This window comes from Phoxinus phoxinus, assembly GCF_949152265.1.
Source record: "Phoxinus phoxinus genome assembly, chromosome: 4".
In the NCBI taxonomy this organism is placed as follows: Eukaryota; Metazoa; Chordata; class Actinopteri; order Cypriniformes; family Leuciscidae; genus Phoxinus; species Phoxinus phoxinus.
This window is the reverse complement of record NC_136879.1, coordinates 18,849,558-18,877,414: the sequence shown is the minus strand read 5'-3', so window position 1 is coordinate 18,877,414 and position 27,857 is coordinate 18,849,558. Positions and strand designations below refer to the sequence as shown.

Sequence of the window (27,857 nt, the reverse complement as noted above, 5' to 3'; positions counted from 1 at the left end):
CCCTGAAAATGGTCCTGGTGTTGTTGTGCTGGACTGGGGGAGGCCAGATTGAAGCCTCGCTCTCTCTTTAATGAATTTCATGGGTTTAATGATGATAGCCCCTTCTTAAAAATTAATGATCCTTTGCATTTTCAGCACAGCTAAACTGACCTTGTTTAGGGCAACATTGAGCAATCACACTAGACTCTATAAAATTTTATCTGGTTCAATAAGCTATAAATCCTTAATTTGGGGGGAGAGGTCCATTGCAGCCTAATGGTCTTTTTATTAATATCAATACATGGTTATTTCCTAGTTATTGCAGTCACATCCGGGTAATGAATGGAGTAATGAATGCTATTTAATGTGGAAGTGTCATGCGATCTCCATAGCTGAGTGCTGCATTGCCATTGAGATGCATTGTTATTTTGAATGTCTTAATCATTCAACCAGCGTTTGGATATCATCAAAATACACTGTATTTAAAATACTGTACTTTCTTCAGGAGGGCATATGTGGCAATTGTGGCTCATTTGTTGCCCAAGATGAAAAAAAAAAACTGTATTTAAGCACCTGAGCTTAAAAACCATCCCAAAGTGTGATGTTTCTAACGAAACTAAAGTTGTCAGTGATAAACATGCATTTTCACTGTAAAAAGGCAGCTCAGATATTTGCATAATAAGTTTTGATGTTCTATTGGGAAAAAAGTCATATGAGTTTCAAGTAAATAAACAATGACGGAATATTTTTTTAAAGGCAAATTATCTGTTTTTCTGATACAATAACAATTATCAAAAGACAATTATTGTGGGGGGAGTTGCATTTAAAATCTGATGCTTCTGACTTCCAGGCACTAAATTAGACATTAAATTTGATGGTGTCTGTTATTCAAGTTCACATTGTCTTTGGAGAGCATACTGTTGCTTTCGGGTATCTTTGATGTGGAAATGTACTTAATGCTTTGAATGAGAAAGGGAATATACTTTGAGAAACTCACTAGTTAGCGTCTCTCCACAACATATCTCTTGCATGATTGATCATATTCCACTGCAGAGTTTTATCATCTATTCATATGGGCCAAAACAACATGAATTAATAACATAAATATTCAACTTACCCCGCATAGTACACTATATAACTATGGACAGGTTAATAATCCAGTGAAGACAAATCTCAACACTATACCATGCAACGACATCCTAGTGTGCATCCAGCTCTGTTTAGGGAGGGTCCTTTTCTATTCCTATGCACAAAGGGAGATCTGTAAAGAAATTATTTACTGAGTCTGGTGTAGAAGTAATTTACTGGCCTGTACAAAACTCAGTCCTGAAAATGCATCGCTGAGCCAAGCCTGGTGATCCTCTGGTGTCTGAATGAGAGCAAATCCCTGTGTTCATGTTCCAACATCTAGTGGAAAGCTTTCCTAGAAGAGAGGAAGCTGTTAGAGAGTTGCACATGGTTTTGCGATAAAATGTCCAACAAGCAAATATGGGTGTGGTGTTTGGCTTTACTGCAGCTCCTCAATTTGAACTCATTTTGAATGAAGGAATAAGGGATGAAGAACTGCAATTTGAATTTAAATATAAGGAAATAGAATTTAAATGAACTGAAATTCAAAGAAATTCCTAAGGGAGGGATTGAACAAATGAACAACGAACAACTAACAGACAGACGGACGGAAAGATAGATAGATAGATAGATAGATAGATAGATAGATAGATAGATAGATAGATAGATAGATAGATAGATAGATAGATAGATAGATAGATAGATAGATAGATAGATAGATAGATAGATAGATAGATAGATAGATAGATAGATAGATAGATAGATAGCGGACGGACGGACGAACGGACAGACAGACAGATAGAAGACAGACAGACAGACAGACAGACAGACAGACAGACAGACAGATAGATAGATAGATAGATAGATAGATAGATAGATAGATAGACAGACAGACAGACAGACAGACAGACAGACAGACAGACAGACAGACAGACAGACAGATAGATAGATAGATAGATAGATAGAAAGATGGAAAGATAGATAGATAGATAGATAGATAGATAGATAGATAGATAGATAGATAGATAGATAGATAGATAGATAGATAGATAGATAGCGGACGGACGGATGAACGGACGGACGGACAGACAGACAGACAGACAGATAGAAGACAGACAGACAGACAGACAGACAGACAGACAGATAGAAGACAGACAGACAGACAGACAGACAGACAGATAGATAGATAGATAGATAGATAGATAGATAGATAGATAGATAGATAGATAGATAGATAGATAGATAGATAGATAGATAGATAGATAGATAGATAGATAGATAGATAGTCAGACGAATTCAGAAATGAATATCTTTTTAAAACACGATTGGTCAGTAGATAAAGAGCAAGGCAATTTTCTCGCTTTGCTCGGATGGACATCTAAAAACAACTGAGAGGCCTCATATATTGTTATTCACACATCGAGAACACCACTGCTGCTTTTAAATGCTCCAGTGGTCCGAGTCACTGCAGATGAGCCAGTGGGAACAAGCCGAATTTGAAAAGGTCACCATGCCGATTATTAATGGCATGTCAAATACCAGAGATCTGTATTAGCATTTTAACAATGTTGTCCCTGATATCGAAACGTCTGGTAGCTAAATATGATCTCAGGCCTGATATAAAGATAAGCACACATCGATATCTGGTCCCTCAAAAGCTGTGCTCAAACATGCCACATCCAAAACATATGAGAAAATCCTCTGATGTGTTGGTTAAGGGGTGGTCCTGGGGTTTGATTGACAAGGTTGCCCCCCAAATGTTGACCTTTGGAGCCGGGCACAGGTGGATCTTCTAACGCTCCCCCGCCCCAGTCAAAATCACTGCTTGACGTTTTTATAGGTCTGTTACGCTGTGCGTTATTGCAGAAGATCTTGCCCAGATTAGATGATATTCAAATGACATTGTATGTGCAGGCAATATTACAACACTGTGCTTGGATACTCCCTTTTAGATTACTTTATGTTCGAAATAATTAATGACGGACCGATAAATTATTGAAAATTATTGCACACTTCAAGCAGTGCACATCTTGGACTGGCAAAGTCTGCTCCTATTGTGTCATTACACCGTCTGCCCATCATGTCAATCAGCGTGTGTATGGTTTTCTATCAAAATGTAGCATGACACATTGTTTCTCGCAATTCAAGTGTAAATAAATAAATTGAGAACGGCTCTGAGGCATTAAAAAGTCACAGTATATTTGCTGGTTTGATGCAGCTTCTATCTAAGGATAACAACCACTCAAGGTATATCAGTTTAACCGTAATATAATCAAATAATTTAACCATAATGCTATGCAGGAGCTTTGCAGGATTGTCCCGTAATCCTGAGGTGTTTACACTAATTACTAGTCAATTCTAGTACGTGTTCAATGCATTTCTACAAAGACGCCATCTTTGGGTCCTTTTACCTCACATACAGTAATAAATAAATGTAAATAAAATTAGCATATACAAGACTTTTTTTTTTTTCATTAAACTATTGGGATACTATACAATCACAGTCATGAAGCCATTAACAGCCTCGTTCGATTATTACAACCGCCTATAAATTCAAAGAAACATGACATCATGATGAGATTCAAATGGCTTTTACATTGTTAAGCAAAGACATGATTCGTTTACTCAACATGGACTTTGTCCCTAGAGGCTAGAGGGCTTGAGGATTTGAACTGAAAGAAAGTCATGAAATATTCATCGCATTAATAGCTTTTACATACGTGATTTTAATTACTAGTAAGCTGCACACTGCGAGTTAGGTAATGGAAACCTTCATCTGGACATTCAACACATACCAGGACCGACGGGAAAAGCTGAGAAACCGGTTATGCGGTGCGTTAGACTCAAATCTCAATAAAAATTGAGATCTATAAAAGCCAGATTGTTTATTTTTTAACCATTTTGCTGTAACGTTGGATTCCACTGACCTTTTTTGTCAGCAGTTGATGTTGAAGTGAGCGCTCCATCATTAAACCCAATGGCTTTTTAAGATACGAATGCACACAACTGACTGTGCATTTTAATAAGTGTTGAAGGTCACCATCTGGAGATGGACAGAGACGATCTGATAGGCCTACTAGTTATTCTAAGATGCCTCTTTGAGCATAATGTGTTTAAGTACATTCTGGTTGGTTTGACTGAAACATAAATGTGCTTAGCTATTCTTTCAGCTCACGACTGCTGGTGTTCCTGAACCTCCTCGCGGTCTCCTAGATCCAGATGGTCACTTCATTAGTTTATGCTGTGACGCTACACTGGCGGAGTAAACAGCCGTGACAGACCTGCGGCTAATTGATATGAATGAATGTGGGGTTTCTCACCGGTGCAGGAGTCTCAGGAGCAAAAAAAAAAAAAAAGCAATATAATTGTTGGAAGGAATGCAAATGTAGTGAAAGCAAGTGCAGTCCACCAGTGCTGGCTTGATCATTCCTGACTTTTTTTTTTCAAAACTTGCAACTTAAAAAGAGGAAAATGTGACTGGGAACATGACAGCTTGTGGGACAGACCTCAAATTTGCGAGTGTTCTTCTCTGAATCTCTCTCAAAAAAAAAAAACACATTTAAAATGATCTCAGTTGCTACCAATTATTTTCAGGAAAAACATTGGAACCTTTTGGACACCCGGTGGATGCTAGGAAAGTAAGACTGAGAGCTAATTGGAGCAAAGACAGACACTTTGAAGCTGACTTGTGCTTAAGTTTTGCTTTCACGTGTCAGTGAGATTTGCTTGTGATTGGTATTCCTACAGAAGCTCGGTGGCACAAAAAGTCTAATGCTCTCAATTGTCCTTTCTGAAAAGTAATTGATACAAAGAGTGAGTGAAGTCCTCTGAGGCATGAGCTCATGCATTCTGAGTGTGAGGTCTTGATTTTACCAATTGAAAGACGAATATCTCCGACTCTATTGTTCAGATGAACACAGAGCTGCTAAACTCAACACCTTTCCTATAGTTCCTATAGGCTAAACAAAGTATCTATAAATATTATGTGAATATATTATCTTATTTTATCATGTATTATCATTATTTTCAGCGTGCGGACTTCATGCTTCCTTTGTTTTTTTTCTTGAATATATTTTCCTATACCTTATATTTAAGATTCTTAATATAAGATATATCTTATCATATAATAATAACACAAATAAAGCATGTATCTTTATGAAACATAACTACTGACTTGACAAAAGTATTTACTTTTGTAAGGATTCACAACTGTGTCCTGGCTTTTTGTCAACCTCAAATATTTAAAAGAATTATGCAATTTCAAAAACGACTAAACGTCCTACTTGCAACACCAGAAAAATATAGTTTATTTAATTTATGGTTATGTTGTCAACAACATCATGTCAACCCATTCAGATTTTTTTTTTTTGTCAGTATGAAAACTTCCCCTATTCTCAATTCAAAGTTGAATGCTATATTTGTCAATATTTATAATAAATATTTGAAATGACAATAAACATCATTTTTGTATCTGACAGTGTTGACACAATGCGAGAGGAACAACACGTGTGTGTGTGTGTGTGTGTGTGTGTGTGTGTGTGTGTGTGTGTGTGTGTGTGTGTGTGTGTGTGTGTGTGTGTGTGTGTGTGTGTGTGTGTGTGTGTGTGTGTGTGTGTGTGTGTGTGTGTGGGGGGGAGGTTGCACCAAAACATGATCGTGTTTAACGACTTAATAAATATAAATATTATTATAAAATATGATATAATCATATATTATATTGGTATAAATATTATTTATTAGACAAATATGTAAATGGAAATGTAATTTAATTCTGTAGCCTGCCGTGTCTGATTATAATCTGCTAATTTTTTACTTACACTCCATATACATGCAATACTTATTATATTAAATGCTCATTCACACGCTCTAGATTCTCCCGGACTAATTAATTACTGAATATATAACAGAAATGAATAGAAATAAAGGAGGATTTGGGGTGGCGGAGGGGTAGCGGATATTTATATAAGCTGCAGTTGATATTGCATTGTGATTGACAGGATTAGATGAACATGCCTCTCCATTCAGAACTCCATTTAATTAATTCAATATACGCTTTTCCCTAAACTCAAAGGTAATAATTCCATATTATACATGTACATTTAAATTAAACTCAAATCATTATGCTAGTAATGTAATTTATAATGACAGAAATAATTGAATTAAATTAGAAAAATACCAAATAAAAGCGCATATATATATATATATATATATATATATATATATATATATATATATATATATATATATACAGTATATATATATAAATATATATATATATATATATATATATATATATATATATATATATAATATTATACCATTAATGAATACAATGTTAGCATTTATTTTTGCATAAATAATCAAATTAATTTGGGAAATGATTGCACCGCATGTTGTCCTATTGCCTCCATTATTAGTCTAGACAAAGAAATCTTTATATGCACCTTCAGCCAATTAAAAGTGATTTTGGCAACATCCCATCGCTTCTCAGACTTAAGCCTGGCAGAAAGATAAGGAATCAATGTTTTTCCTCTGGTCATTGGTAACAGCTGTCCCGCTGTCCCACAGCACCGAAGAGATTCTGAGACGAAGCCAAAGACACCGGATTCATCCAAAGAGGACCAACCCCCACAGTGCAAAGCTCGTACAAACCCCATCATCTACATGAATCCTATTATCGCAGACTCTTGCTATAGACCGGCGCGCACATGCAGAGGTGGTTATTCCAATATATATTTACAGCTCTGTGTCTCATCGGCTGAAATTTGAATTTCAAATCTCCCCTCATGAATCAATGTTTACATTACCTCTGGAAGCCTACCTGACTCACACCACGTGAGCACTATGAATAGTGAGTACCACGTTTGTTGCTTGTTGCCATGAAACAAAAAGCTGACACTGGCGCAATCATTTAAACTACAACAAAGGGCCGTTTCGGTTGATCCAAACATCACACAATTAAAAGAAATCACAAAAGCCAACTTGAGAATCATTACACAGGGACGAAAAAAACGCAAAGCTCATCCAGAAATGATAAATTAGTAGAAGCCAAATGCAATTAAAGGTCTACTCGAGCATATCGTGCATGCCTGTAGCTTGTTTCATTACGGTGCAATACACCTATTCCTCTGGGCCCCGCGAGAAGCCCACATGAATAAACATGAGAGTATTTATTTTTTTGCCAAACGCTAAAGGCCATGATGGCGCCTCCTCTTCTCTGACAGACCACCTACCTCTCATTAACCCAACCCAGAATGGGCTGCAACCTTCCAGTTCCGGTCTTTTCCTCATGTCCACATTACTCTGTCAAGCCCATTATAGTCTGCGAGGTGTTGAAAGTCTCCCTGCAAAGACAAAAGAAGATTTAAGAGAGGCCAGCGATGTCTAGAACAGTCATGCAAGTGCAACTCAAATAAAACTGATCTAATTGAAGATGCAATACAAACAGAATCTATTCAAATCCAACATAATAAATTAATCTGATATGCATTACAGTGATTTTAGGGCCCAAAACACCTAAACATTTGTAAAAATCAGAGCAAAGCACTGTCCTTCATTGATTTTCTAAAATGGTGGCAACAGCAATTTGATTTTAAAAAAAATCAATAAATGTTTTTTTTTTTTGTTGACATTTTAATTATTTTTTATTAACAGTAGACAGATTTTTTTATTATTATTTTTTTTCCCAAGAAATAAACTTAGATAGTCAGTCTAATTTGGTTGTTTATGATTGCCTAGCAATGTAGCTACTTTGTGCATTAATATAGAATTGAACTGTGAAGTTTTCACAATGGCTTTCAGCTTTTAGACTTTAGACCCAGAACAATCGGTTTCCTAATGCGCAATCAGTTTGGGAACGATCTTTCTTTTCACAGCATTAAGCCAATAGCGACTAGCATTATAGTGATAGACACGCATGCCGATAGAGCGCCGTCTGTGTGTTTTAAACACCATGATTAGAGGAAACAACTATTCATTGTCTGTTCTTTTGTCTTGTCTGTGTGTCGAGGCTCACAGTCTCCTGCATTAATGTAACTAGAACACGTATTACAGTCTCCGGTGAGCATCAAGCTGTCTCGGAAAATTCAGTGGGTTGTAAGTGAGCAATGCAATTTACCTGAAATATCAATACATACATTCGCACTCGCTCTTTCTCTCCCCTCTCTCACACACACAGAGAGGCACATACGAGGCAGAAACCCTTATCGATTAGAAGACATCTGCAACGGGAATGTGCTAAAGCGAGAAAAGCCGGTGAGAAGCTGCGAGGGAAAATAATTAAATTCAAAAGAGAGACAAATGCTGCTGAGAAAGAGGATGAATACGGACGGCATCTTTCTAATGAAGAGAAAAGTGGTATAATTGGCTAGGTCAATGTGTGAACGTCAGCAAATGGAGACTAGCAAATACATCATTAACACTGGTTTTATGACAGTTAAGCTCACTAAATTATGTTTTACTTTTGAGTGTTTTTGTAATTTATGTCAAGCTTTATTTATATAGCGCTTTTTACAATAAAGATTGCTTTACTGAAAAGTTTGTTTCGGCTGTACAGCAGATCTAGAAGAAAATAGCGTCATAGTCCAGCTGAAGTAAGTTCAGTGATGGTTAATTTCTGTTGTAAAAAAGTTATTAATATAGTTAATTTATATATATAGCCGCTCTGGAGAAAACAGTGATGTCATCGTCCAGCTTAGTTCAGTTCATATGATGGTCAATGCAGGCAGATCAATAATATTGTTGAATATTAAAGCGATTCTCATTACTGTAATACGGCACATTTTACTGTATGTCTGCATATATAAATCTAAGGCAGAACAACAAACACCATCATAAAGTTTAAACAACTTACTATTTCAATAACATATCACCGTGTTATTTTCACATCACTGTAACGAGAATGAGATTCTGCTGCATTTGAAGCATTTGAAGGAGAAATGTGCTTAACTGTAATGAAAACCATGTCATAATTAAAAAGAAATCTTAATGGCTGTAATAAAAGGCTTCAATTTCTTTAACAAAATATAATTTCTTGTTCTCTCTCTTTGGTTATTATGATAGGTTTGGGATTCATCCGGTTATATTTGATGAAAATAGTTTTAAGGGTCAGATGAGCAAATTGCTTTTTAATAACAAGCGCGTGTATTTCTAAAACAAAAAGAAAAGTGAAAGTGAAAAAGAGAAGGATAGAGAGAGAAAGCAGAGGAGAGCAAACTCTTCTTCACGCTGATTTTGGACCAGAATCCAAATCCTGACCCACGCTATCAGGATCAAAGCGGCCACAAAACAACTAAATTACTCACAGCAGAAGTGTGGAAGGGTTTTTGACTAATAAAAATACATAGCTTCACTTCACTGCTGCTTATTGATTAATTATTATTATTATTCATGGGTTTGATGCATTATTACTATTCTTATTTTAGTGGTCTGTATTGCATCATGCATGACATAAATAGCATTTAACTTTGCATAAAAAATAAATGCTCATAAAAATTGTGTTCTCATTTAAAATGTGGCATTCAACTGTTCTTGAAACCCATGTGAACTGCCTAGTTGCACGTTATCCATATGTACCTGTGACCAGACCCTCACCATGGTATTGTCAAACCATATGGTTCTGTTCAAAACAATATGGACACGTGATTATGAGAGAATAACCAGTTTAAACCAAGAAATGTACAACAATGCAAATTCAAATTGGATACAATCCCAAATAATGCACGTCATGTAAACAATTTGAGAGTCAAACCACTAGAGGGAGCCAATTTGCTTTCGACGGCACATCTTAAGTAACTCCCTGCAACCTGTAGACCTTAATCTCTTTTCTTGTGGTGACAGAAATCAGATTTATAAAACGATGGACCTGCGACACGTTCTTGCTTCTGTGCTGTCAAGTCATGTGAAGTGTGCTGACATCCTGTTCTGTGAAAGCCGTTCTGTCTTCCCTAGTGCATTTAATTGTTTAAAAGTGTTCTCAAATCAGATCAATTTGAATGACACCAACCTTAATAATCACTAAAATAAGATTGAAAAGCCATTATGTAAGCCATTAGAGTGATTGCATGAGTTTACCGTCTAGTGTTCTTACGACCTTGCCTTTGCATACAAGTAATAAGTGAAGATGATGAGTTATGAACAATGAACCAATGAACCAGTAGATTAGAAAGGACTTATTATACACAGTAACAAGAGGATAAGCAACTTGACTGAGGGGTTTTAAACCCAGAATTTTAACATTTATGCAATATTACACCTATTTCTTCTAGACTCACTTAAGGTTTTCGGAGCAAATTTGCATTTCAATAGGAATCTGTGTAATAATCAGGAATTACGTGTGAGGCGAAAGATTTCTCAACGGGTTCGAGATGGCAACAACCTTTACTGTGAGCTGAGCTGTTCATACGTCTACATTACTGACAATAGACAACGACCCTTTTTGGCGTGCGAAATTTTGCTAATCGTGACCACACAAGAGTTTAAATGGAAAAGATGCTCACCTAGACCAGCCAGTAAACGGTGTGGCAATACAACCAATGGCCATAAACCAAGACAACTCCATCCAAAGCCCTGCCTTGAATTTAAAGCTCTTTGAAGACTCGAGTTACATCATTCCTGAAAGGACAAATTCAAGAGTTAAATCAAATATGAAAAATCTTACATTCAAGACTTCAAATTAAATCAACTGGAGACATGGCTGGAAGTTTTTTTATATATAAAAAGGCTACAGCAACCAACTTTACATCTTCCATCACTCACCTACAAAGTGTCACCACGAAACTTTCAACGATGCATCGCATTGGTCCAAGAATAGCCGTTCAAAGCTGTAGATATGAAGCCAAAGATCATCCCTGCCAGTGTCAGATTTACCTAGAAGAAGTGCTATTGGCCCTTGACCACGGTAGTCAAACTCTTCCTTGCTTTTCTGCATCTGCGTGGTTTTTAAACCTTCAGTAAATCAACTTCGAGATTAATGGCGAAAGAGACGAAATGGGATCAGGATGGATGATCGTAAATTGAAGGATAGAGAGCTTATCTAATGGAGCTTCATTAAAAGGAGCAAAGCCTGCCAAACAACTGCTTGTTGAGTCAAACAAGAGATCTGAGGGATTATCATGTTGTGTGATAAAACTGTGGGAATGGTGTACATTAGTGGTTATATTACACATACTGCATAATAATAATTCATAGTATGTAATTATAAGCAACTACACAAAACAATTGCCCATTATCACATTATAGTTAGTTGATTATCACTACTGCGTATGTATGGCAATAAGAGCATTACCGAGTACGTCATTGTTTGATTAATTTCAAAGCTTTCATTTTTACCAGCAAATAAATCTGATCTTTATTTTGAACTGTTTTGGTGAAAAAATCTATAAAAATTATTATATATTTTATTTTATCTATTATCTATTTAACAGTATAAGAAAGAAGGAAGTAGAAAAACCCATCAAATGTTGACTTTATCCTGTTCTGTCAGACCCCCAGCACTCGTGTTCTTCCGCAAGACACGAAATCCTGATTGACTGACTGACCCTTTCATCATCTGCCTCTGCAAATGTCAAATGTCATTTTCTCCCTTCACAAACTGACAGTAAGTGGCAAAAATGAAGAGCTCTGCCTTGACAAGGACCCACCTCAAATTACAACAGAAACACTTAATTGTTGTTCCAGAAGAGCAGTGATCGCGTGATGGGCCATTTATGCCAACAAAAGTGCCTTTTTGAAATTGCTTTTAATGAAAAGGGGGTGATTTACTGTGTACAAATCTGACACAAATATGAAATGCATTTATAATGCCATACAAATGTCAAGTGGACTGCACTTTTGGGTCAAGATGTGATGGACAAGAGACATTACGTCCTCTTTTGAACGGCCTCTTTTTACTTTGATACGATTCCTCCACTTTCCGTTAAAGCCGATGATACAGAGCTGACAGTGTTTTGTTTTGTTTTCACTTAATTTTTCCGTACAGGCGAAAAAGTTGCTCAAATCTGCCTATTATATTATAATTATATATTGCTACTGTTATATTATTTTCAATGCTCTCTTTTTTGCGGGGAAAAATATATATCTGACCCATTTTTATTGTGCATCACTATGCCGAAAACACTGAGCAAATGGTTTTGCTCGTTTTAATTTATAGCATGCATAGTGCATTCTTGAGTGTTTCCCTATTGTTACTCTATACAGCCAAACTCCTGTTTTTTGTAGATGTTTCTGGTATGGTTTTCAAGCTGCATGAAGTAATTACGAGCGCCCAATTAACTGTTGTTTAAACTGTGTTACATCATCACAGATATGTTTCGTGATTTAAATTAACAGTGTCAGTTTTGCTGACTTATCAATATGCATGTCTGGTCATTATGGAAAAATAACAGCACTTAATGCAGCTCAAATGTGTCCAAGCACAATCATTACAATCTCCATCATTTGTTTCCCCAATTACAACAACACACACATAAGCAGACCGTAAATTAATTTCATTATGCCATAACACTATTACTTGTGGATGTAGATGCATTTCACTGACATCAGCACATATATCAATATAACAGCACCGCAGCTAGCCGTAGTTGAGTGCGCCTCAGAAAGCTGAATAGATGCTTGAATTAATATGTACAAATAATCCAGGGCTGGAAGTGACACACTTTTGTAGCCAAATCTGATTGTTTTCTGGATTTTGCACTTGTTAGATGAGTTCACACCTCTCGTGTCTGTTGTAACCTAAATTAGTTACAGAAATTTGGTCAATTTGGCTCTTAACGGATGGAGACTTGAATATTCAGCATCGAGTCTGACTAATCTAAATGTTGTTACTGTTAAAGGTAAACTATGTAACTTTATTTTGTTCAAAATGAGCAAAATTTCAATCTTGAGTCAATACATCATAAATCCTTCTTCCAAAACATGTTTTTGTCTTACGCTGATTCACTACGGTAAGCCGTATTATAAGTGTTAATATTTTAGACCTGCCGAGATGATTTCGTGGGAAATCATTTTCGTAAATAAAGAAAAGTTTCTCCGGCTACTTTGACGCGTGTATGTGAGTGGCAGAGGTTAGTTGTCACGAGTGAGAAAGGTTGACATGGAGAAGATAAATCTCCATCCTCTGGGGAATCACCCGTTGCAAAAAATTTAATAAAATAAAAATTTGCTGGCAAAAAGAGAAAGTAAAAGGGCTTGTAATAAAACAAGAATCAACATTGGCTTGGCTTTTCGGAGATGGCAAAAACTGATTTGGATTTTTTTATCATATTATAATTTAAAAAATCTTGTATTAATATGACTTACTGTTTTTGTTTGTTTTGTTTTTACTGTATTTATATGATATTTGTATTTTTGTAATTAAATTTTTGCCATGAAAATAGCGTTGAACACTGGCATGATGGCATTAAATAAAACAATCTGAATCTGATGGATTTGAAATGTTGTGAAATTGACGCAGAGAGTATAGGTATTTTATGTATATATGCGAGTAAGAAATTGTATTGAACAGATAAATTGCCATATGTAGTTCATTTATTGTAAAGCATGATCTATTGTGAAGAGTAATTTTTTTTTATTATGGTTGTTGTAGCGCTGTGCTGGAATTTATTTTCAAGTACCATGTCTATGAATGGGTAAAGCCACAGTAACGTCTTCAGCTAGTCAGCGTAAGATCCTTCCATCTAAACTGGTTAAATCTCTTAAACCTAGTAGTGAATGTTTTATGAGCAGAAGGATAACCATATTCATCCGAAGCACAACCAAAACAATGTTCTTATGGTGTACCCTTCTTAACTAAAACTAAAAATGTGTCTTTGGTAATTGAAATAAAGCATAAATATTCCATGAAAAACTAAAACTTAAAACTAAAATTAATAAATTGAATTTGAGGTACTAAAATCACCAATACAAATATTAAACAAAATTAATAAAAATGACAAAAGTACATAAGATTAAAATAAAATAAAAATGAACACTAAAAAATATAAAAACAAAAGCTAATTAAAAAGACTACAATAGTGTATACATAACACTAACATAACATTGCTAATCTAGCGATCTCCTCTTCACCCTACTGAGTGCTTTTGATTCTGCAATGAATGCTGTGGATGCTATTTAAGGTCCTTGTGGTGGGCGTTCTCTATCTGCTCAGTTTCTCAGACAGGAGGTAAGCCTAACCAGAGCAGATTCTGGTTCTCTCGCGACAGATGGCTCGAGAACTTAATTGATTTGATCAACTCTGAGCAAGTTGTTGTTTCTTTCTAATGCTGTGACAAGTGATTACTTGAGGAAACTCATTAACAGTCCTCTGAAATCAAGTCAGCCCCCTAGAGAGTTAGCAATTGCAGTGTTTTCTGCACCACCATTCAGTGGCAGCACTCCTGTGAATAGTAGGTGATGAAATAAATAAAAAAGCCTGTTTACTGCAAAATAACAATAAGACAACGCGTCTTTCTAGTATGTTCAAATCATGAACAAATAACTTTTAGTAACTAATTCTTTTAATGATTAGAACATTTGAAAAACAAGACCAAAAAGATTGGTTTGAATCAATCTGATGAATTAACTTCCTTAACTGCTACATCTAGTATTTAAAAAAATTATCAAAAGAAATACCACAGCCATTTGTTGCTGTTTAAATCTACAGTGTTCCGATTTAATGTCTTTCAAATATTTTTTTAAAATTCCAATTTGGAACACAGGAACAAATATGATACAATTCAAACCATCAGCTTTAAACTTGTGTGTTCGGGAATGGGAGCCGTTTAAACCCTGAAATAAAACGAAGGGCACATTTCTCCACAAAGTGAGCACACAGTCCCATAGTTAAGCTTCAATGTTGTCACAGCACCTCTTCAAGAGCTGGGAGCATTTCCTCTTTCATATAAGAAACTAAATCCATCTCAGGGTCATCCAGATCAATGTTGAGGATTTTCTCCAACACCTCTGCACACCTAAATCAGAAAATATATTTTAATTAGTAGGAGGAGAGAATTTAAGAATAATAGTGTTTCGCTGCCCAGAACCATCCTTTACCTGCTGTTCTGTTTATCTGCAGATGGCCTGTCCATCTTTCTGATGGTTCTTCCCGTTCTATATAACTCTGATACCTGCATAGACGATGATATTTAGGAGATTAAATCATATGTCAACAAGGGATTAAATTAAAAACAAATAAATACATGCATGCACACATTTTATTTAACTTTGTGTTTCATTCAACTGTGAAAGTTAGATTTTCCAAACTACTCCTTGGAAAAATGCAATAGAACGCTACTCAAAGTAAAAAAAAAAAAAAAAAAAAAAACATATGTGATATCTTGCGTTTAAAGGGCACCTATTATGACATTTAAAATGTTCCTAATGTTGTTTAGGGAGTCCCCAACAACAGTTTTACGGCCATGCAATGACAAAAAACACTTTTGTTGTCGTATAATATGCATTTATTTTTACCTGATTTGCTCACCGACTCCCAAATGAATCGTTTAACGACTCGTTTTTCCAAACCCCTCCTTTGCGCGACGCTAATCTGCGTTGATTGGTCAGATGACCCAGCAGTGTTTACATAGATAATACTTATTTTTAACACGGAGTGCAATGATGCTTTTATCAATTAAATTGTGTTATAATAATGATTATAGTCCACTGCTTTGTAGTTTGTAGTAAAAAAATAAAAATAAGATAAAGAATTTAATGTTATTAGCGAGCATAGCCCAGAGTTCATATTGTAAAAGCACAATCAGTCTTTGTTTGCATTAGCCCGATGCATAAACATAACGTTTTTACAAAAAAAAAAAAAAAAAAAAAATGCAGTTACGTTACTACGAGGTATTCCTCTATTCTTTAAGACAACTCCGAAAACAACGACAAACACTTCACATAGCTCAATACAATTGTCATTGAAGACCTAGAAGCTAAACGGTGCTTACACAACAAACAAAATAATTATTAAGCATGCTACATAAAACATAAAAGCAACAATTATTAATAACACTTACAGGTTGTGATACGGAGGAGGAAGCTGATGCAAATACACTTGGAACTGAACCTTCCTTCAATATCATCCAGCTCGTGAATCCAAGTTTGATTGCATTTAAGTTGGTAAAGCAATCGTCTTCAAAATGGCGCGAGCAAAGCACAAGGCTCGGACTATACTTCTGTGGTATAGTTGTATATATGAATTGTAGCCACTTAGTCTTCAAATGCTCCTCCTTGGGCAGATGTAAAAAGTTTGCTTTTGAGAGTCGCACTTCAGAACACAGCGTCTCGTCGCCCTGATGTTTTCCCTGCTGGCCTTGGAGCGCAATAAGTGGGCGTATCGTATTCAAATAACTTGACAAGTTGACGTCATCTAGTCAGAGAAAAAGCTTCGGTCTTCTAACGATTCATAAAAATGACTCAGAGTCGACTCTCACTTTTGAAAGACAATAACTTTATATACGGTGCACTTTCATATTTCAAACTTTGCAGGATGTTTTTGTTCACTTAGATCTATGTTACACACTACATGAAAGGTAAATTTCGAAATTCCATAATAGGTGCCCTTTAAAGCTGATGGTTTCAGAACTGCTGTAAATAATAAATGTTTAGTTTTACAATCCATTCATTGTGTTTCCAATCTTTAAAATAATACAGTGATAAGACGGTGATTATGTGATAAACATGTTTCCAACATGTTTTATTTTGTTACACTTATTGATGTTCAACAAAATACTTAAGAAACATGCATTACGTCCCTCTGAAAAAATTGCACGCATGCTCAGCTCATCAGCTCATCGGTTCTCAGTATGTCGAACGTGTCCGAAAGAAACAGTTCTCGGTTCTGTACTGGTGATCTGAGAACCGCTGTACCTGTACGTTCGGTAGAGCGCGCATGCTCAGTATCAGCTGCTCGTAATCATCACTCAGCACAACATGTCTCAGTTCAGTGAACTGTTGGATTCACTGGAGTAAAATATACTCCGGGATATTGGTTTATTTCGAGTCGGAGGGACTGTCAGGCATGTCCGAAAGTGAGTAAGTTTACCGTAAGAAGTCCGAAAGAACCGGTTCGTGGAAAAGAACCGGACTTCCCATCACTACTTCAAAAGTAGGACATAGCAAGTTGAAACGTCCCACACCTGATTTGAATAGAATGCAATAAAATGACTGTAAGAAGTATTTCAGTGTCATACCTCCACTCCTCTCTTGACCATGTCAGTGGGAACGCCGACCAGAGTGGCGATATTAGCCGCACAACTCGACTGGCAGATGCCATTTTTCACTTGGTACAAAAACACCAGCTCTTCCCCCTCTATAGCTGTCTCTAGAGTCTGTCAAACAAAAAGACAACAACAATGCATAAATTGGTTTACTGGTCATGAAATCACAGTGATGGAAACTAAAAAACAATGTCAATGATTTTTGGTTTATGAAAAATGTATTTTCCTATCATAGCATTGTTAAAAGCCTATTTCTGTGGCACCTGTAAAGCCAGCAATGGGGAATCCGAGATCAAGCCAAGCTGAATGAGACTGTGAAAGCATGTCGACATAAGTAAGTGTGGACACTGAGGCCCACGCAGCCAGTGATTGAGACATGCGGTCAGGAGAGACAATCCATCCACCTGGATCATAAACACACACACACAATATTAGTTAAAATGCCTCCTCCTTGCTCTTCTGTAAGTCCTGTTTGCTCCTCCTGGCTCTACCACTCTTACCGTGTTGGTTCCTTTGCCAAATTCATCCACCATGACAAGAGAATTCCCAGTGCTATGGTTCAAAGAATGAGCCATCTAGATTGAACAATAATTATTAGAAAACATCTGAAGGATGATATTGCAATTAGCTCTGTAAATATTGTTCAGTGGCTGCCTTGAAAACGCTGTACAAATGCATGCTGCATCAATGAAAGACATGACCTTTGGGTAAGATTCACAAAATCGGATGATCTGAGATGGATGTTACAATTATTATTTTTTTAAAGTATATACAGGGGATTTGTGTGTACAGGGTTAGTGTGAGATGGTCTCACCTGGTTCAAGTCTATCATGAAGGTGCTGAGACCCACCGATACCGACTCACGGCTGTGCATGCGGGTGAAGATTGCGTCCACAAGCCCGATCTCTGCCGCTTTAGCGGGAACATCTGAGCCGATCAGCGCCATGAACACAATCAGACCCACCTTTCAAGACCAACCAGAATACAGGATTTTACCAAAAATGATGAAATGCCTACATTCAGGATTATTCCCATGGTCATGGAATGCGGTATTTAGTTCCTTAAGTCTCATTTTTTAGCAAAGCTCCTTTCGAGGAAAGTCTATTCACTCTGTGGATATTTGCAATGCCCTTGTGCTGCAGTGATGATGTATTTTTGTAGGCCAATCCAGAAGTTCCTTCAACAAAAACCCAAAATGATTTTTCCACTGGCTTTTGGATTATTGCAGAAAATCATCTTTGTGACTAACAAAAGACTAGTTCATCGTGATAATCTTCACAAATGAACACAACTTTTATGCATTTTGAAGCATAAATACGATGGGCAGAAGTCAAAAGCTAAACGTAGGCTATGAACGAACTTCACCAGTCGCTCGACTTCATCGTGACCAAGACTAAGCACTAAGCTTTGTCAAAAAAAAATCCATCCTTCCTCTTTTTTTAAAGCATTTAACCAAAAACCCATTCAAAAAAATGCTGAAAATACTCAAATGTTATCTTGTTTCCAGGTTTTGGCCAACAAAAAAACATAATTCCTGCAGCAATCTATTGTGGGCATGCAACTCCAGTCCATGTGAATGGGGAAAATACAGAGAAATTGTACAGGTACAGGTACAGAGAAACTCACTTCAAATCAGCAATAAAAATCTGCAATGACCTGACCCATAAATGTTGTTTGCTGTCCTTAAATATCATTAAAAAAATTGCATTTAACTTGGTCCAGCCAATGTGCATGTACAGTCTGAAGCGCACATCTCAGAACACTTGACTGTTGCTATAGGAACTGGAGCTTTTAATGGCAGATGCAGTAATGACTTTACCAATTGCTGATTGGCTCTTTTATTTAGAAGGCGGGACTTATTCCACCATATTGCACTTTCTCCCATTCATAGTAATACGAGTAAACTGTCTTACAGTCTTTGTTTTAAGTACTATTGTGAAATTTCATTTATCAAAATAAGTTAAATTTACAGTGTTATGTGAATGTAAGGCCTGTAAAGTTGATTGCTGCGTTTGCCTGTTTTAGATAGATGCTCTTGCCGGATGAGTTTGGTCCTGTAATGACTTTCACTTTGCCTTCAGTTTCAGAGCTGATGTAGTTGTTTGACACAAATACTGGAGTACACAGCTCCAGCAAAGGATGTCTGAAAGAGAAAGAGTGGAAGATATATACAGAAGAATAGAGAGCTCCAAAAGACCAAAATGTAACATTCATTTCATTAGAAGAGATGATTTTTACCGTGACTCAATCAGGGCCAGTTTTTGGTTTGGAGTCAGGGTTGGACAGCAGTAGCCGTGATCCCGAGAGGCCTGAGCCAGAGCAATGAGACAGTCCAGCTCTGCACACAGGGACATGACCTTATGCAGACAGCCGCTACGCTCAAGCACTGACGCCTGAAGCTTCCTCATCACCGCCATCTCCATATCTACAAAAAAATAACACGGTCACGTACAGTTTTTAAAGACATAGGGAAAGAAAGAAGGAAAGAAAGAAAGAAAGACCTAGGATGTCACAATGCAGGTCTCCCAGCATGCTGTCCAGCTCTTTGGTTCGAGTGCTGCGGTAATGCAGTTGGTCTTTTGACAGAAACTGAAATAATTAAAAAAATAAAACACAAAAATCAGCTCTTACCTTCAAACTTGAATGGGTCAAAGACAAAGAGGCCTGGTGTATTTAATTCACATGTGCACATTACATTTTAAAGGAAGCGCGTCTGATCCATACACATTCATGTTGGTAAGATCTTTAATCTTAAACAGCAGTGAGTTTATAGGAACCAAAAATAGAAAGCACACATTCGACTGAAATTATCTGTGAAATAAAGTCTGAATGGAGTCTGTGCATTAAGCAGTTCAGGCCAAATTACCTGCAAAAGTATAATACTCACTGTCTTCCAATTTAAACCAAATCCTAACCAGGATATTTAAGGGAATGTAATTTATACTGTGTTGCTTTATAAACAAACACTGTAATAAAAAGCACTGGCATACTCACGATGAAATCAAGACCCTCTATCTCAAAGCTCTGTTTATCCATCATGCTGGGTAATTTTGGCACTGACAGTAAAAATCCAATCTGTCATCCAACACAGAATGAAATACCAGGATGTCATCATGTATATCAGTTTAAAAATGTCACCATTATCCATCAACATTAATACAGGCATTTTATTATAAGTGCTCTAACAAAATTTGTCTTGAAATGCATACCTTATGCTGCTCAGTTATCAGTTAGCATCTCTAAAACCTATTAATTGTGTTATTTCAATGATAAGATCTCTTAAGGTGAAACATTTTATTGATTTGATGTTCAAATATTTTCTCCTGTCAATATTTAATATGCAGAGACCTCTATAAGTAAACCTTTATTAGGCTGATTTTTTGCAATGAGTTTGGGAAAGAACAAGAGGATTAGCTTTTGGGAAATATGTTTGGAAACAATCATTATTTTAGCAATTCTGTTTGGTGGCACAGATATGTCACAACATATGAAATTATGTGTCCAATTACCAGCTATTTCACTATTTAATAAAACAGCGGTGCTTGCTGTTTTTGCTAACCCAGATGAGGTGTCATAGCCGTTACTACACAGTTGTTACAGCTGCTTGTCATTTAGCTACACTTCTGTACACTAATTACAGGAACAGTCATCCCGGAGCAAGCTGGGGTCAAGTGGCCTGCTCAGGGGCACAAAGCCAACCTTACTGACTCTTCATTTATTGGCTCGCTCTAACATGGATTTTAACCTGCAACCTTTATGTTAACAGCTCAGTGTCAACAATTAGGTTACACATCCGATTTTAATGAACGAAGAGAAGCGTTAATCACGTCCTGACCAGAGGGATGTAGATTATCCTGCAGGTGGAGAAACGAGAGTCCAGGTTTTCCAGCTCTGTACGAGCCACGTCTGTCAGGAAATTTGGCAGACCCCTCATCCTTCTTTTCTCTGTAAAGAAGAGGATAAAACAAAAATATAAAATGTATATGGCCCGTCTCTCCCTGCTGATAATTATAAAAGGTGACGGTTCTCTGACTTCACTCTCTCCGGTTACCCTTTTGTCTTCTGTTATTTTGGGTTGCTGCTTTATTTGTTTATTATTTGTTTGCTTCATGTATTACTTTAGTTTGGGGTTTTATGTTTCCAGGCCTGTATTTTGGAGCGTGTATTTTGTGTTTGTGTTAATTACATCGCTTATTCTTTATTTACGTTGATGCTCCGAGTGGAATGTTTTCCGTATGATGTTTTCTCTTATTTAGTTATGCGTTGTAAATGTTATTTTGTTAATAAATACTTTTTAATTCGCTGTTGTTGTCGTTGCCTCCCTCATTTGTCGCGGCTCAGACCCGGCCGTGACATTATAATAAAAGTGAAGCAAACTTTACAAATTCCATAATTCAAACCACTGAAATAATAACTGAAAATCACCAAGTGCTTGTGGCCTTTTCCAGAATACAGATCATTTTAAAGGAATAGTCACTTTTTTAAAATCTCAAACTAAGGAAAGCTCATACTACATGACTTTTGCGGCCAAATCGGTGCTCATTGCAGTCGCTGATGCTCGTTAATTATGAGCGGGTCAGCGATGTGATCTGAGACTATCTCAAGCAGTCACAGATACTGCAATATTCAAACCTGTTTGATAATATTGAAGTGTGTGCAATGCCATGACAAGGTGTAACTAATCCATTCAATCAAAGTGCAAATCTTGTCAAAGTGGAAAAATCTTGTAATCATTTCTCGCGTGAATTTGTGTGAGAAAGCATTTTTTTCCGCTGTTGGTTGGGATTGTCTCTTGACCAAATGTCTTGCAGTTTGTGCACCTCATCAGCATTGTATTTTGTAGTAAGCGTGCTGCTATGACAAGAGATGACAAGAAACTGTGCAGTGTGAGCACCACAGCAACTCAAGTAGTCTTACAGTCCTGCAGTGTGAGCTTGCCCTTACTCACAGACCTAGGATTATTCACTGATAATTAGAAATAATCAAAGAATGATCAGGAATCCATTAAAAACATCATACATATGTGCTGATAAATAAGACGGATTATATCTTAAAGGACAATTCCGGCGCAAAATGAACCTAGGGGTTAATAACACATGGTTACCGAGTCGACCGTTCTCTGGAATTTGTTTTCATGATAATCGAATGTAAAGAGTTTTATCTTTAAAAACTGATTAGTTTATAACGCTAGTATACGGGGCATAGAGTAAGTAAAAAGAAATCGCTAGTTAATACCACTAACAAGGCTCAAAATAGCCTCACAATAACACGGTAGCATAATGAGGGTCCCTACATGCAAACCGAAGCATTGAGAACTGTGTAAGTGTACAGACAGCTTAAGAAGAAGATACTTTATAAAGACAGCACATTACGCGTATACAGGTAGGAGCCATCTGGGAAAACAGTCTCGACCAGTCGAGCCACGAACGTGGTATTACTTAGTGGTATTAACTAGCGATTTCTTATATTCGATGCCCCATATACTAGCGTTAGAAGCTAATCAGGTTTTAGAGATAAAACTCTTTATATTCGATTATCATGAAAACACATCCCAGAGAACGATCGACTCGGTAACCATGTGTTATTAACCCCTAGGTTAATTTTTCGCCGGAATTGTCCTTTAAATCTACATTGCAAAAAAACTACAACAGTGTGAACAAATCAGAATCGAATCAGTAGTCTTGCACGTCCACAGGAAAAAGATTATCTTCACATTGAAAAATAAAAGTGCATAATTGAACAATAATTTAATATTCCCAGTTATCTGTGAAAAATATATCAGCCCCCGATATATTGTGCAACTTTAGTTACAATACAATCAAAACCAAAACTGCAGAAATCCATGGAAACCACTCACTCTCGTCGATAACGGGGTCGACATCCGGCCTAACAGTGAATCGGTTCTCGGCTAAACTTCCTTCAAAGTCCACCTGCAATGGAGAATGACAAAGTCAAAGCGATTACATTAAATCAGTAATAATTTAACATAAACATCGGTTAAAAACCAATTCAGTCTCACCACTTTACTGATGTATGTGGCGATGTAGAAAAGATCATCGGTGAAGTTTTCACTGATTTCGCTGAACAGTTGGATGGATTGGGGCATGCTGCGAACGGTGTCCCTAATGCACAATGCACTGTACACCGTCTTATAAAAGAGAAACATGGGGGGAAAAATCAAACCAGGATAGCCAAGCCTCTTTAGGAGGAATAAATGAACCTACTCTGAGTGTTGTGCCCACACCTTATAAAGACTCTGCCAGACTGCGACCTTCGGAGTAGAGAGAGACATTTTATGCAGCAATGCCTATATGAAAAACAAGTTAAGAGTCAGTTCATTTGGGGGGACATTTTGTTGTTTCGCTCTGCTTAGTATTGAGCGTTAGACAAAATGTTGAAAACTGTACCGAGATGTTCTTAATATTCCGCAGGCAACTAAGCAAAGTGCCCAGATCAGCAAAGTTACGAGGGGTCGTGAAGAAACGGATCACTTCCTGGCGTCTATTCAGGATGTTCAGGTCTCGAGTAGGTCTGTGGAACCACTGCCTGAAAAAAACAGAGGGGGAAAGGAAGCCTATATTGCATGCAATAAGGACTTAAACACCTTTTAAATGTGATAAAGTCTGTTATAAAACTAGGGGACATTACCGTAAAAGCAGAGATCCAAACTTGCTCCGACAACGATTCAGAATACCTTCAGAAAGCACACATAGTTTTCCCACAAACTATTAAAGGAAAAGCTCACCCTAAAATTTAAATTCTGTCATCATTTATTACAATTCACTTTTTATTGCATGATTAGCATGAATATTCTTCAGAATGTGCGTTGATTTTCCCCTAATGTTGTATTGAAGGTTTGTAAATGACATGAGAGTGTGTAATGACGACTTTGGGAGAACTATTTCTGAAATAAACTGCAAATTATAATTTTACATAAACTAAAGCAGGATTTTTTTTCAAAGTGTGGGGTGCGTCTCCCCAGGGGGCGGCAGAGCATGTCCGCAGAGTGGTAAACATTTTTAAATAAATGAATGAATTACATTATAGCGGAAACAGAACTCTTAAAAAGCGAAAAGAAGCAAGTTTTTGGACAAGAGATGTTATGTTTCCTCAGATAATGGATCAAATCATTTTAAACCGTAAACTTGTCTTCAGAGCACAATCTCTCTCCTACGTATTTTTGTGATAATTTCGGAGCAGCCCAAGTGTGCTGAACGACGGCTCAAAACACCCAACCGCTCCATGAACACAATAATACGCAAACTACACGCTCTCTACGCGCTCTTGGCACATTCTGATCGCTACTGAAACTTCGTAAAAATTGGGGAATGGCGAGGTGCCATTGTGTACAGTGTCAAAAGGGAGGCCCACTGTCTTTGACTTTAAAACCCTTTAACTAAAGCAACAACCATTTTCTACTTTTCTGAGTACCCACTTAAACAGGTGTGTTTTTTTATTTATTATAACTAACGTTCTTTTTCTTACAGGAATAACATTTATATGCTTTTGAGAACAAAATGTCCCAACACTGGTCAAACAAAGTTAGTGTGTCGTGATAACGAAAGAGAAAATCAGAATTAGACAGTTGTCTGAATGTATATTTATTTACCTCATGACATAAGAAATACAGATTTTTGTTTGACTAGTAACAGAGCAGGGCTGTTAAATTTGTATCATTTGCATTATCATAATATCAATTTGCAAGACGTCGCCCAACTCAGTGCATCAGAGACGCCTAGTAATAACTTTATTTTTCTTCACAAAGTTTCTACCACACAGGGAATTTCAATTCCAAATTCCAAATTCAAAGGCAGCTATATTATATATTTGTATAAAGACCCAATTTAAACTGTGAAAAATCAATATTATAAATATGTCTAAAATAATATTTAGAAAATATTTAGTTTATATTACATTATTGCATTTTCTACTCTTTCTATTCTACTATATACTGTACTTTTTTAATGATTTTTTTATTATTTATTTAATTTAATTATTTTTCGCTACACTTTTCCACAGACCTGCTACCGCTCCCCTGTGCACCCCAGTTTTAAAAACCCCTGCACTAAAACATAACAGGATTTAATGAACTGTAGAAGGTGGACAAAAGAATATGTTTTACCATAAAGACTCAATCCCTCTTTCTCTCCTGACTGGAGTTTAAAGACGGAAGGATGCAGCTCAGATTTAAAGATCTGTAGAGCACTGAGGAAGAAGAGCAAACAGGTTTTTACATCTCTAAAAAGTTGAACGAATAGAACAAATAAAGGGACCAACCGTTCATACGACCAACCTGTATGTGTCACTGTCGACGTACACGACATCTTTCCTGCAAAATAATGAATGAACAAAGTGTAAAAAACAGATTTTTAATCTGTTAATTAATTGTAGTTGGTAACTTTTGACCTAAAGTGTTTATAACATTGATTTGAGTGAGTGGTATAATATTGTACCATATTGATAGAAAATACAAAGAGAAAGAAAAATTATTCCACTTTTTGTTATCAACAACGTGACGTGCGTTAAATATTACATTACTTGAGGGTTTCCCTAACTAGGGTTTAGGAAGGAACTGCAGATTACATATAATCAATTACTACCCAGCACTGTATATAATAGTATCTATCATATAGTATTATATAGTATCATGGTATTTGTAGTTTACTTCATTAATTTTTTTGTATTTCCTGTAGTTATTATTTTTCCGTTTTGTACAGGTCAACTTTGGTTGTTTTTAAATGTGCTTTATACATAAATACTGTATTGTATTGTATTGTACTCACTGGAAAAAAATTTGAAAAACAATATATTAATTAATTGGCTGATATATCAATATCTTACAGCGTGTACGTCAGAAACTGAAATATGGGGACGCCTATGCAGCCCTCCAGGTCCAAGCCGACTCCTCTCCTCTCCAGACACTTCAACAGTCCTCCTATTGACCTCACCTACGACAAAGAAGATTACCATGATATGCCTGTTCATTTATCCAGCATAAATCATCTCTGATGCCTCACCATCAGCACGGAGTCTAATGGGATGCAGGAGGAGAGGTACGGGATTTTCTCGCTCTCTGTGATGGTGGGAGGGAGAAACCGGAGGTGTGCGGAGAGAAGTCGCTGTTTGCTGACCTCCAGACCTGCAGAGGACCAATTACTGTGAGACATTTTTCACTAAGCTGGTAAAACGCTGCAAAATGTCATGCACACATATGCAGTGTTTGACAATACCTCTATGTGTTATGATTCATTTTTTATTGGTATACACAGTATCTGACAGATTTTGGGGGAAAGACTGACCAGATCTAAACGTTATGCATGTAAAACAGAATACAAATTTCCATGGAATTGTGATAGAGAGCAAAATAAAGCTATAGGTGAACACTTACCAAAGTTTACATCTGGAAACATGGCTATTTCAGGCTTATAATCACGGTTTGATTCTGAAATTAAAGCAAAAGTTTGATAGTATGACACTTTTTCTTTTCTTTTTTTTTACCAAGAAAGACCATTAAGCAAGAGATGGTCTTTGCTGATCATCTAAAATCCTGATTTAGAGAAAATTTAAGAGTTTACCAAGCCTTTCCATAAACTGGGTCAAGCTGCGCTCTTGTTTGGCACTTGTTATTATGACGTTTGGACTCAGCTCTTGAACGACTGAAACAGAAAATTAATGATGGCAAAAACAAATCGAGCAAATACATGCATTGTTTTCTACCCCTTGCATCTCCAATCACTGTATTCTGACAGATACAACAGACAGAGAGAGAGAGAGAGAGAGAGAGAGAGAGAGAGAGAGAGAGAGAGAGAGAGAGAGAGAGAGAGAGAGAGAGAGAGAGAGAGAGAGAGAGAGAGAGAGAGAGAGAGAGAGAGAGAGAGAGAGAGACAGAGAGAGAGAGAGAGAGAGAGAGAGAGAGAGAGAGAGAGAGAGAGAGAGAGAGAGAGAGAGAGAGAGAGAGATGCAGTACCTCTATCCAGCAGGTGGAGGTCGCCGTTGTCCATCGTGTCCAGCATGTAATGCAGTGTATAATCGCTACTGTCATAGTAACTCAGTCCAATTTTGCCTTGTTGAACAAATATACTCAGAAAAATCTAAAATTAAACAAAACGACCACATATCCGCGTTACTAACGCAGTTAAGAACATTATTACTGAGATATTATTATTGAATAATTATTAGTATTTACCTCACAGTTTCCCTCATACTCCTCATCTTCATTTATACTCACAGCTCTTTCTGTTTCTTGTAAAATATCGCTTTCAGACATATTTCACTGTGTAAAAACACTGTGCATTTAGACATTTAACGTTACACTTATCGCGCCATTCTTGATAGATGATGAAGGTGTATTTTGATGAAAAATACGGTGTGACTAAACAGTAAATTCTCTGATGTGAGTTTCTGAAGTTGTGTTCAAGTATCTAATAAGAGAAATAACACGTTAAAGAGATAGGATATCCGCTTTTTTTATATTTGTTCTGTTTGTTTGTTTTCTGTGATATTCGACTAAATGAAAATGTCGCCGCTGTTTTCCAGTCTTCTGACAACAAAACACGAGCGCGCGCCTCGATCACGTCACTAGTGATTTTTTTCCTGAAAAGAAAATCTAAAAGACAA

General features: G+C 36.8%; 1 protein-coding gene across 1 annotated transcript; it reads right to left on the bottom strand.

Moving 5' to 3' along the window:
• Positions 1-14,493: 14,493 nt before the first annotated feature.
• On the bottom strand, positions 14,494-27,842 carry msh5 (mutS homolog 5). Its single transcript, XM_079610869.1, has 24 exons — positions 27,427-27,842; positions 27,208-27,331; positions 26,816-26,896; positions 26,629-26,682; positions 26,258-26,379; positions 26,082-26,188; positions 25,534-25,569; positions 25,363-25,445; positions 23,889-23,934; positions 23,648-23,786; positions 23,485-23,547; positions 23,260-23,388; positions 23,098-23,170; positions 21,076-21,185; positions 20,235-20,315; positions 19,742-19,829; positions 19,479-19,665; positions 19,257-19,383; positions 18,055-18,204; positions 17,741-17,815; positions 17,504-17,644; positions 17,214-17,351; positions 15,076-15,149; positions 14,494-14,993 (listed from the first exon to the last, which is right to left on the bottom strand). Exons 1-24 carry the CDS (start codon positions 27,505-27,507, stop codon positions 14,882-14,884), a joined length of 2,421 nt encoding a protein of 806 aa, XP_079466995.1. The 5' UTR covers positions 27,508-27,842; the 3' UTR covers positions 14,494-14,881.
• Positions 27,843-27,857: the final 15 nt, after the last annotated feature.

Excerpts from the sequence above, each read along its gene's own strand:
- msh5 (XM_079610869.1), bottom strand. The coding sequence starts at position 27,507 with ATGTCTGAAAGCGATATTTTACAAGAAACAGAAAGAGCTGTGAGTATA. Across the intron at positions 19,830-20,234 it reads TAGAGGGTCTTGATTTCATC|TTTCTGTCAAAAGACCAACT; the intron begins GTGAGTATGCCA and ends TAATTATTTCAG. Across the intron at positions 17,352-17,503 it reads CCCCATTGCTGGCTTTACAG|ACTCTAGAGACAGCTATAGA; the intron begins GTGCCACAGAAA and ends TTTGTTTGACAG.